Genomic DNA, 12308 nt, shown 5'->3' with positions numbered 1-12308 from the left:
TGCTGTCAGCAGGTGTAATCGGAAGCTGGGTCTTGATTGCTCTTCGTGCCTAATTAAATACTTTGTAATTATAATGGTGAAAATATGGTTTTCTAAAACACTTAAATTCTGTTTACCTAAAAGCTTAGTGTTCCTAAACCATCCCTCTCCACAACAACCAAACCAATAGTGTAATAGAAGAAAATTAATGTTGGGGTTTTTATTATTATTTTGTCCCTTTCTTCAGCCTGCCCCAAGAGTTAGCAGCCTTACACTGCTTGCATTTTTAAGATATGCCAAATAGTATAAATCCAATTCAAGTGAACTTCACTGTTGAACTAACTGGAAGGTTTGCATATCATGCATAGAAAAGTCATTTACTTTATCACATCATGCTCAACATAGTTGCTGATGTCAAGTTTTTTCTCTCAAATCCTCCAACACTGCTTCTTCCCCACTTTCCTTCTGCCCATTAACACCTTTTCTCTCCCTTCTTATTCCCACTAAACGTTGACTCTCTATTCTCCATCCCCAGACAAGTAAAACTGTACTTCTCTTTTAGAAATTGTTCTCTTCTGACTGTGCATCCTATTCCCCTATGTCTGAACACGGTTAATGCCATCTACTTGAAAACATAATCAGTCCTTGTTCTTTTTTCTTGTTTTAACTCCACTTTCTCCTTTTCTCTTTTCCTTGTCTCTCCCTGATCTCCTGGAATACCTATTCCTTCTTCCTTACCACTCACTGCTGCCTACTAACTCATCAACTCTTGCCTCTTTCTTGTATTTACACAAGCTGAAATCTGGATACAATTCTTTTTTACAGCAAGTCCTCCTTCCCACTCCATTCTTGACCACACTATCCCTAAGACAAGTGAAGGAACTCTTGACCCTTCCTCTCCTTTCTCAATCATTTGTACAAGTCTAGCGGGGCAGATTGAAAAAGGCAGTCTGTATATCCTAACTCATATCTTGTGATACATGATAACTCCAGCACAACAAGAAGCTCTGTGAAGTGTGGAGGGTATTTGCCCAGATGAAAGGTAGAATACATCCACAGCCAACATCATGTACACCTGACTGCTGCTCCTTAGCATTTATTGTCATCAGAATTTATTCTAGCATGTATGGTTGTAATGTTTCTTTCCTTTTTTTTTTTCTTTTTTTTGTACAACTGGGGATATCACATACTGATATTGCTGCTATTTTTGTTGCTGTTGCTGTTTTTGTTTATATATTAGTTCTGTCTATACTAATTAATGTTTCTGGTGTTATGTCCTCTGGCATAAAACAAACCTCCATAATGTTGTCACTTTTCTTTAATATTCCTGATATCCTCCTTGCAAAATATCCTAAATTTACACCATGGTTTTTCTTACATTGTAGCTCCCCCACAGTTTGTGGTGAGACCACGAGACCAGATTGTAGCCCAGGGTCGAACAGTGACTTTTCCTTGTGAAACTAAAGGAAATCCCCAGCCAGCTGTTTTCTGGCAAAAAGAAGGAAGCCAGGTAAGCTATAAGCACCCTATAAGTCTTTCAAGCCTTTCTAAATAGTTATATTGTTAAATTTTTAGGAATATTATTTATCTTACCTTTCATAGATTCTTTTAATCTTTCACAGGTATTTGTCTTTTAAACTATCACTATTCTCTACCGACAATTTTGTTGCCTTTTTTAAAAAAAAAAAAAAATATTATGAAGAACTCAAAGGCCATTTAAGTTGGTGAAACTTGTGCTAGGTGCTGTATAAACATATAGAAAGCAACAGTATGTATCTTAAAGACTTTTCATTCTAATGACCCCAACAAACAGGTGGATGAGACAAACATAGTAGATAAAAAAGATACGACTGAATTTTTAACTAATCAGTGCAGTAATTACAGTTCACAACCTGTCTAGACACGATCAAGCAGATATATATCTAACAAGCTGATTTACATTGGCATATTCTCATAGTGCATACAGATCTAGGTTTTGAACACGATGCTTTCTTCAGTAACATGGTCTGAGGAAATTTCCAAATCTTGTTTTGGAAATATTTCCCTAATCCTTATTGTCACTTTCTGAAAGCAAAATTTCTGATGTAGCAGTCAATGTTGTCCTCAGCCAATACTAACTTCTATAGCTTAATATTTGAATGTCATGCCATAACATTTTTTTACTGCTGTTGCTGTTACTATGGTACTATGTTACAGCAGAAGTCAGGCCTTCTCACTTTCAACATGCAGTTCATGTGAGTATGTTAAGTTTGAACACTGTAAACTATGTGTCAGATTCTCTTTTGCACCTGAGAAAAGATTAAAAGGGGTAAATGGGTGCCCAAGGACAGTGCTTTCTACAGCTCCTGATGAAGCCTGTCGTGGCTACGTCTCTCTTGTGTATCTATACTGTGTACCCTTCTCCGTTGGCTAAGTGAGTCTTTTCAGAGTCCTGTGCTACTTTTCCCCATACAGTAATATGTGGTGTGCAATACAGGTCTGCCTTTTGTCTAAAGGCATTATGTGTACCAGCTCAGTTTAATAAGAACTGAACCACAGATCTCCCGCTCTGCCCCACCTGCTTCTGCTTCACCTTCTCACGAGGTCAGATAACTGGTCCAGAATAACAGGACCAAGGCTTGCAGCATTTTGTCTAACGTTGCATTTGTGGCTTACAAAGATAGAACACTATTGTTTTATGAGTGTAAGCTTGTATGAGAGTAAGCTTAGTCTTCAGTGTGTTTCTTTCAGTGTATTATTCAGAGAACTTTACATCTAGCCTCCATGGATCACATCCTGGAAAAGCACAGTATTGTGAGTCTCACTATGGTGAAAATTGTTCCAAGGGGAAAGTAGAATAGCATATTGAAATTAAAGGAGGAAGTACTACTGTTGTGCTAGCAAACATTTCAAAACCCTTCCTTGTAGAGCATTTTAATAACATGGTAATGTTTATGTAAAGTGAGCTTATAGTGTCACACTTGAATCTAATAAAGTGGACATCCATCATGCTGTAATAAAGAGAAGAGCTTCTAATTAAAGTAGGGCATCATTTGCAGGATTAAAGTCATTTAGCGTAATTGAAAAGTGTTAATACTGTATTTTATCCTCTTCCATTGGTATCACTTCAAGGGTAAAAACATTTTAAGGTGAAAATGCATCTTGCGTCTTTAATTGAATGTTATTACCTACTGATTGTACCATGTTGAAGTTGTTTAATTACAAACCTGGAAAATTAATTACCATATTGAGAACCAGATCCCTGAGGGTTAGAATGGTCTTTTTTGGCAAATAAATGCAACGTAAAAATTGATACCTACATGGTTTATAATCAAACCTGGAAACATAGCTCAATGTGATTCACTACACTCTCATGTTAATCTTAATTGAGCATCAGTGAAGTAACACAGGTTAGTGTTGCTGTGTCTGCATACAACTTGACAGATTTTGCAATGAGATGCCATAGAATAGGTGAATTTCCACATACTGTATATCATCATACAAACCTGAAGGATGGTATTTTGGTTAAATTAGGCACAGTCCACTGAACAGACATGACTTTTCACCTTTCCATGCCCATCTATAAGTTGTTTCTTGGCTTTACGATGCTTGCTTCTGGTATCACTCAAGGAACTGTTAGCAGCACTGCTGTTAGTGTTCAGAGTAATGTTATGTAGTCATGTTAGCCCACTCCAGTGATTGTAGGGCATTTTTCATTGTGAATCCGTTTCTCGATCCAGTGTTTCTGAGCACAACCAGCTGGAAGGGAGGGGAGCTGTTCCCTCCTGAGTCATTTTTTGTGCCAACTTGTGCATAAACAGCTGGTCCTTTGTACCCGGTAGCCTTTTCCCCAGAGCCTAACAGCTGCCCACCAATGAAATGCACCAGGGCAGGGCATGTGTAACCTTTAGACTCTCTGAATTAAATTATTCCTTGAGATAAATTCAGTGGTATTACATCAGGATGACTCTGATCCCCCTGTTTGCAACACAGCATGCCACCATTGTGCCCAGATGAGCAACCTAACAGCTAGTTAAAACCAGTGAAATTGTAAAAACATTTTAAAAGGGATTGTACTGTAGTTTAGGACAAGTTATAATTCATAGTTATCTGGTCTTTGAAGGAAGGAGTCATGAGACTGATGAGCTCCTCCTGAAGTGTGGAATATTCCCTGGGATGTGGTACCTCTGAAGAACAGATAAGACCATGCTGAAGATAACAAGAAGACTAGCCTCCTCTTTCTAATGCAGTGAAGAGATCTTTCTCCTCTTAAGAATTAGGAGCTTGATCCTTGCATTGTCTTTCATAATGAGTTTCTTTTTACACTTTGCATAATGAGTGATAAACGGAGTCAAGCTCAGCCGTATCAAAATTCTCTACTTTCTCATAATATTTAGTGGAGTTTTCGTAATACCTTCATTCAGTAGGTATCTTTGCCAGGCAGATGTTATTCTGAAAGTTTCAAGACAATTCAGAAAACAGGGCAATTTTTCAAGACCCACTTAGCTCTGTAGCCTGAAATTCTTTCAGAATTTTCACACTTTTTTTCTTATTGGATCTGACGTGTTTATTGGGTGCATATTGATTTTTGAGGAAAATTTGCTGTGAAAAATTTCTTGAACACTGACATTGAAAGGGGATAAGGGGAAAGACTCACCCTAGGGTAACACACAACCTAGTAGGTTAATACAATTATAACAATACTTGGAGTGTTGGATCTTATTTAAAGCATACCTCTCTCCTCTTATTGCCAAAACCAGAGAGATAAAGGTGTGAGTTTCACTTGAAAACAGAATTTTTTAAAATCCAAGTTTATTGCTTGTCAGTTCCAAATAAATTTTTTTTGTGAACCATTAAGGTCTACTGCAGAAGACTTACAGAAAATTAATTTAATACCCTACTCTATACTTTTAGATTTTCTTTTTAGCCCATACAGACAAGCTTAAAAGTTAGAAGGGAGTCATCATTAGAGAGCACAACTGAGCTATACAGAGCTGCAAGTAATGACTGAAAGCTTATCACAGCATGGTAACAGTGTGTTGGGGTATTCCTGATACAAACAATTGTATTTTTCAAAGAGGCTTGTTGAGTTGACATAAAAGCCAGACTTGAATTACTGTTGTTTAATTATTGTTTAATCTGTTCCCCTTTCTGTCACATTGGGCAATGCTACTGACCCTTCCTTTCACATTGCTTCCCTTTTCCTGTTCTTTTTTATTCACATCAAGAGCTGTGCCAGACAGTATAACTTTTTCCTTGGAAACACTGACGTCATGACTGAAAGCTTCTCTGTCCTTTTCTGTATTATTGGTTCATTCAGTCCTTCATCATATGCAATGACTGCTACATCCATTCTAGTTATTCTTATTGACATCTCTCTTTTCTCCAACCCAGCCCAAAGGCAAAAGCTAATCTCCCTGTTTTGTTCTAACTGATGTCTTAGCCTACATGAAATTATTTTTTCTCTCTGATGATTTCCACATCAGATTTATACCCTTTTTCTTCACCCTCAAGGCTCCATGCTCTTTTCTCCTTTGGTATATCTCAGTTTTAATTGCCTTTTACTTCTTTAAGATCTCATGCTCTGACAGCTTCTCCTACTTTATGACCTGTTTGTATCTTCCTCACAGCTTTCCTTCTGTGCCATGCTCTTACTTTTTCCTTTGCCCAGAACATACTTGCAGCCAAACAATACTACTGTGCTCCCTCAAGTCCTCAGGATTCAATTCTTTCTGCTAGTTTTCTCATGTTTACTGTAGTATTGTGTTCTCATGGTTTGACAGCCAACAAAATATATTATTTCAATTACATTCAGAATGAAGATGAATGTGTCACAAATACAAATCACTCAAGTGTGATTGTTGGAAAATTTCTCCTTGCCTGGACCCCCAGCCAGAATATACCACTGTGTGCTGTCAAATGGCTGTTTCTAATTTAAACTGCAACTTGCCAACGGCAGGGAAAGCTAGCTCTATGTGTTCATAAGGTCATAACCACACTTACTTTTTCTTCTAGTTCTATATATAGTACTTTTAGGGAAAAATCATTGTCTCTCTCGATGAGGGAAAAGTGGTGCTTTTGGGTTCTGAATTGATGTGAGATGAATTGTCGTTGCAGAATCTACTCTTCCCAAACCAGCCTCTTCAACCCAACAGCAGGTATTCAGTGTCACCAACCGGAGACCTCACTATTACCAACATTCAGCGGTCTGATGCAGGCTACTACATTTGTCAAGCACTGACGGTTGCTGGAAGCATTTTAGCAAAAGCTCAGCTGGAGGTTACTGATGGTGAGCTATGGAAATTCCTATTGTTTTTTCCTGTCAAAAGTATTTTAAATGTAGTGTAAATAAAGGCATATGAGATCACATAATTCATAGAAGAAAACCAGACAAGTTTCTACTGAAAATACAATGAAAAAGGGGTCTCTGCAATTCTTTATGGTATCAAAAAAGCATCAAAATCTAGCTTGCCTTTCGCTTGCTTTCTGGAGGTTCCTCAACAGTACAAACAAGGTAGTACAAACCAGCTTAGAATAGGGCTGGTGAGAAAGCAAGTGTCTTAGCTCGATAGAGCTAAGATAGGACTGCAAAAAATATTGTGAAGAATGAATAGGTTTGTGATTAAAGGAGTGAACTGGTGTGCAGAAAAATCAGGCTCAATTCCTTCCTCGGTCCCAGTCTTCATCATCATCTTAGGCAGCTAGTTTGGGGATGTGTCCTTAGCTTAATTAAATCAACACAGTTGCCTTGAACTTAATGGAGTAGTGTTGGTTTAGAACAGCTACAACATGTAGCCCTCTAGTCCCTGTGTCAGTAAGGCACCAAGATATTTTCTTACCTCAGAGCTGTGTTCTAAGAGTTTCACAGTATGGTTAGATGTGAGAAGAGACATGTAAATAAGTAGGTAGGGTTTTCAGGAAAGGAAAAGCAAAGCACTACATGATCTGTCTTAATGTTTTCCATTTCAAAATTTTGGGTTTGAAAGTTATCCTGCCTTGAAGTTTATCTCAGTCCATCTACAAACGTGAATCCTTTTCATGTGTCAGGAATCCTGTTGATATCCCTCTTCATTCCATTGTGGATAGAAGGCAGTTTGCAACCTTTAACGTTAGCGAAGAAAACAACAGAATTCCTCTTATACTAGGAGATTGTTGCATTCCCTGACATCATTATTCCCTATCTTAACTGACTCATTAAATATCTCCTGACAGACTTTGATGAATTTTTGCCATTAAAACTGTTGTTATATGCAGAGGTCTACTTTTACCGTTCCCTTAGAGACCTGCCTGCACCATGAAAGTTTGAAAAGATGTCTGATTCTGAATAATCTGGCTTTTCACTAGAACATATTCATCACAAGTGACAGGTAGAGAGGTTCAGGCTCATGTTATAGAGGTTTGAGCATTAATTTGATGCCTTTTCTTTGTTTTCCAAAAGCTGTCTATATTTTTATGTCAAGGGGAGATAATTTCTGCCTTATCCCTGCATCTTTACAAGCACATTGCGTTTCTGTAAACTAGTTTCTGGAGACTAAAGGCTAACCTTCGCTCTGCAGTCTCTTTAAGTCCTTTCTCTCATGGTCTCTGACAAAATGATGCATTTTCATTCAATTCAAATTTAAATGTAGATTAAAAGGTCATTTAAAATTAATGGAAAGGCAGTATTTTTTAATATCTGTCCATAGCGCTGCCTGATTCAGTGCCATGACTGTGATTGGAATAAATAGAACACACAAACATTGGCTAAGAGGACATTGAGCTGTTAATGGTTGCACCTGCTGATGCTGTACAGATTTACTGCAATAGAGACCGAGAGGATCAAATCAGGTTCAAGGATATTAGTGATGAGAAATTCTTCCTTTTGACAGACAAGGTCTGTGGTCCATCTTTATCTATTTCTTATGGGGGAGAAAAAATAATAAATCCTAATGACCTCTTTGGAATTTTCATTAGTTTATTTAACGAGTCAACAGAAAGCTCACAAAGGTGTCCCTGCTAAAAATGCAAACTCAACTACAATTAATTCTGATTAAAGGCAGTGTGCATTCCACATTGCTAGAGAAAGCATTAGCTGGTGGCTCTGCTGCTCAAGGAATGCAAGGCCTGCGTTCTTCAAACACTTTCCAGAACCCACTGTCTATAAAGCAACCCAAAAGGTTGCTTTATAGAAATAGCATTTCATCCTTGAGTCAAAGGGCAGGTGAGGTCAGGACAAAAGTGCCAGAACAATATTGTGGAACTGATATTATATAAATAAATGTACCATTAGATCACAGATATTTTTTTAATTGTTTTCAGTTAGGAAGTTAACCATAAACGTCTAAATAATCTGTTTTAGTTGATGCTGAGGAGAAGTTATGGAAGCTAATGATTTTTATTAGTAGGGAAATCTAATTTAATGGTTTTAAAAATATAATAAAAGATAAACACTGTGCTTGCTAGCTATATACTTAAGCATTAGTGTTCTAGTTTTTGGCTGGTGATTTCAGTTTTACTTCATAGCCCAGAATTTTTCTGTTTGGTTAATGATTTAATAATAGTGGCGAGCCATCTTTTTCATTTTGAACACATTTTTGTTTGATCCAGAGTAATTTAGATCCAATTGAAGTTCCAATACAGAATGAAAACATATGTCATGTGCAGAAAAACAAGTGCTTAATTACACCATATATAGCAGTGTTTCAGTTGTTACATTTTTGCACTTACAAGTCTTTACTGGAAATATTTTTAACTCAAGTGTTCACATGAGAAGAGATTACTAGCTGTGATGAAATGTGCTGAGTTGAGTGATAATTTTGCTGATTATGGACTGTGCTAAGAGCCTTCAGTGTATTTGAAATTCAAATCTTGTATTTTCTTGAAAGGCTATCATATAATCCGCTGTCTAACGCACATCTGGAAAAGCAAAATCATTTTAAAAATTGAGACAATCTTAGCAATCCTTTCAAACTGAAGAAGTGAATATGCAGTTCACAGTCTTAAAATGACAGATCATGCAAATAAACCAAATGCTTACACCTAACTATGTCTATGCTCAAGATAAAAAGAATAGTTTACAATTAGTAATTTATTCCATAAATTTATCCATCATACACAGAGTGTTTTGGAGAAGATCTCAGTTTCTCCAAATCTAGTCATTATTTATACTTATTAATAAAAATTTCAACCACTGCATGCTGAACTGTAGGATCAGCCTACAGCCCAGCAGTTGCAGTTTAGGACGAATATTGGAACGGAGGAGCAAGCTTAACCTCGCCCAGTGGATTACAATATAAGAATGAAGTGTTTTAGGATATTCAACTAATTTTTAAAAAAAAAATCACATTTATGGACTTTTGAATGAAAACAAAAGGCTGGACCTATAATGAGAATTCAGAACAGAAGTAAAAAAAAGCCAAGTAAAAACAACCAAGAGAGAAGGAGTTGGCAGCACACCTCAACAGCTTCCTCTCCACTGATTTGGAATAGACACCTAATGCTTTTTTCGCAAACTCCTCTGCTATTTTTTGACTATAAGTCTATTAAATATTCTGGGATATGTCTCTCTGAAACTCTCTTGGAAGAATTTAATATCACTCACAGTTTACTCATCTGCAAATCTGGCCACCGTGATTCCTGTCATATATATATAAATAAATATAAATATAAAACATATCATATGTTTTATAGCAAGTGTGACAGTTTCAAATAGGAGAAAATCAGAACAACTTCACAGCCTCCTGTGAAGGTCTTCCTCAAAAAAGACAGAGGAAGGGTTGGTCTCTGCTTTTCCACCTCTCAGGAGAGCACCCTGCCCTACCGTGATAGTGTTCGTCATGAGAATTTTGTGACTTGTGTTTGATTTTCCCCATTAATTCACCAGGAAAGCTTTTGAAATGTTGACTTTGGAAGTGCCAAAGTAAAGACTTCATTTTATCATTCTCTTATTTTAATTTCCTGTTGTAATTTGACCAAATTCCACTCAAATTTAAACATAGTTTCAGTTCATCTAAGTTGCATTTGTAGTGAATAAACTGTTCATTAACAAATATAATTTGTTCTTTTCTGATCCTCTGCTCAAAATTTAAGCTGCATTTTATCACAAAAGGAACCTGATAATTTTCCAGTTACCAGAATATGTGCATATGTGGTTTCTGATAAATAAAAAAACGCATTTTTTAAAAATTAAATTAACTTTGAAATCAACTTTTCTTTTACTATGCAAAATGTGTTTTAGCCACCCAAAATGTTTCTATGCAACAGATATAAAAGTTTCCTGCAACATAAAATTTAAATAAAAAGTTTAAATGTTGTAAAAGAAACTAGCAAAATCCCCCTTTTATGCATATTTTTCATTACCTCCTTGTTCCTCAGAATTCTCATTATATATCTTTTTAAACTTCTAACCGAGTTTTGAATCCTTGTACTGGAGACCTCTGTAGTAGGAATACAGGCACGTATACACGTTTTAGAGAAGATTTACAAGTCATACTTGTGAAGACAATACAGTCGTTCACAGATCAGTGGAAACCCTAAGTGTTCATTTAACCTTTAGCCTTAGTGTCATGGAAACCTGTAGTGGTCTTTCACCCATAACACCCTTGAAAATGAAGATTCCTTCTGGCCAGGAGACTTTCAATTACACTATTGATCAGAGCTATTTAAAGGATTATGAGCTCCTCATTTGGGCTGTAAAAAAACTAATTATGTGCCAAAGAACAATATCTGTAATGCAGTAGGTTTTGAAAATACCTACATTGCTGCACATATGAAAGGCAACTAGATGCAGCAAATAACTGCAATGGAATAGTTAGCACCTTCAGTAGTACTTCCTTTATTTTTAGGAATACCTAGAAAACTAGGATTTGCTGTTTTACCTTAAATCTAAATGAAAACTTACACAGCCGAGTTTTTATTTGAATATACTCGTGCTGCTGATAGTACATATGAGCTGAGATCAATCTTTATTTCACCAAATGGCTGAACTATATGGTCATAAGGAACCTCAATGAGATTAAAAAAAAAGTCATATCAAGGTGAAAATGCATTACATTTTCTCTTTTCTTGTAATACAGTGTTTCCTGTCCTATCTCTGCGTTCAGTGGGTGATATTTCAGAATTTCCAAAATAGCTTTCACATTCTGGTGTTAATAAATAGTCTGGTTTTGCTTTCTATTTTCACTTTCAATTTCAATAAATGTGACAAACTCATACTCCAAGGTGCTACTAACACTGTTGGTTCTATCCTTTGTGTATACTGTTAACAAAAGAAAGTAGTTAGTGTTTTTGCAACATTAAAATTTCAGAAACAATTATTTGAGGTATAAAATGTACCAGTAACATCTCATTAATATTTTTTATTTATTAAATAACATAATGAAAGTGCTTTGGATCTCTTGAAGGTTCCAGAGGTTTGCATCTCAAACAGCTCAAATACAACAGAAGCCATATTGTTTCACAATAATTTATTTTCACTTCATTGTTAAAGTCAGGTGTTGTGTACGAACTATAATGAACCAGATTCTCAGCTAGACTAAATGATTCAAACTCAATTGACATCAGTGGAGGCAGGCTAACTTACACTGGTTTAGGAACTAATCCTTCCTGTTACAATATTTAGTACCAATCTTATAATTCTTCAGTTGTTCAAAGATTTAAAACAGCAGCAGTGTGGCAGGTAAATATATAAAAGTGAATTCTCAGTTCTGTTATACTGATTTTATGCAGGAGTCATAGCCTTGTTTATATTCAAGTAGTTCACATTCATTTTGTATAAACACATTCTTTAGAAACAAAGAGATATATTTTGCTGCTTAACAGATGGCTCAGAGAATAGGTTCAACAGCAAAATTATTTCTGAAAAATTGGTCTTTCAAGAAGAGTGAACATGAGCATTTTACCTCAACTTCAAGATATCTCACTGGTCACAGAATGAGGTTTATACACAGACATGTATTCACTCACTGGTTGTGGAGTCCTTTAAGCAGTACTTCAAGCATGCAAATGTAAATTATTAGGGGAAAAAATTAAGAGAGCTCATGGCTTTAAAAGTTGATGAAATTATTTGATAAGTAAGCTGTTAAATGGCTTGATGGAGTTTGATTTTTTCTCCACTGGGAAGAGTGGTGCAGTCATTTAGACCACTGAGATTATGAAAATGTTTTGCATTATTTGTTAGATATTTTTGCTGATGAAAACTTGGAAGTTAAGCGTGAATGGGGGATGTGGTTGGTACCCATGCTAGAATGGCTACAGTGTTTCACTTTGAACTTTAACAGATTTTCTCTGTTAGGCCCTAAATCAGGTAAGCAATTAAGCACATTTTGATGTGACATTAAACATGTGCTTTAAGTGCTTTCCTAAATCAGAAG

The 12308-nt window shown here is 36.2% G+C and overlaps 1 protein-coding gene across 1 annotated transcript in view; it reads left to right on the top strand.

Moving 5' to 3' along the window:
• Positions 1–12308, top strand: part of ROBO2 (roundabout guidance receptor 2) — a 440334-nt gene that overhangs the window by 363051 nt on the left and 64975 nt on the right. Inside the window, exons 8-9 of the mRNA XM_074148172.1 lie at positions 1365–1489; positions 6076–6247. Coding sequence (XP_074004273.1) covers positions 1365–1489; positions 6076–6247 — 297 coding nt within the window. The remainder of the gene's footprint in view (positions 1–1364; positions 1490–6075; positions 6248–12308) is intronic.

This window comes from Numenius arquata, chromosome 1, assembly GCF_964106895.1.
Source record: "Numenius arquata chromosome 1, bNumArq3.hap1.1, whole genome shotgun sequence".
Classification (NCBI taxonomy): domain Eukaryota; kingdom Metazoa; phylum Chordata; class Aves; order Charadriiformes; family Scolopacidae; genus Numenius; species Numenius arquata.
Note: the sequence above shows the minus strand (reverse complement) of the source record. Positions and strands in the feature narration are given on the sequence as shown.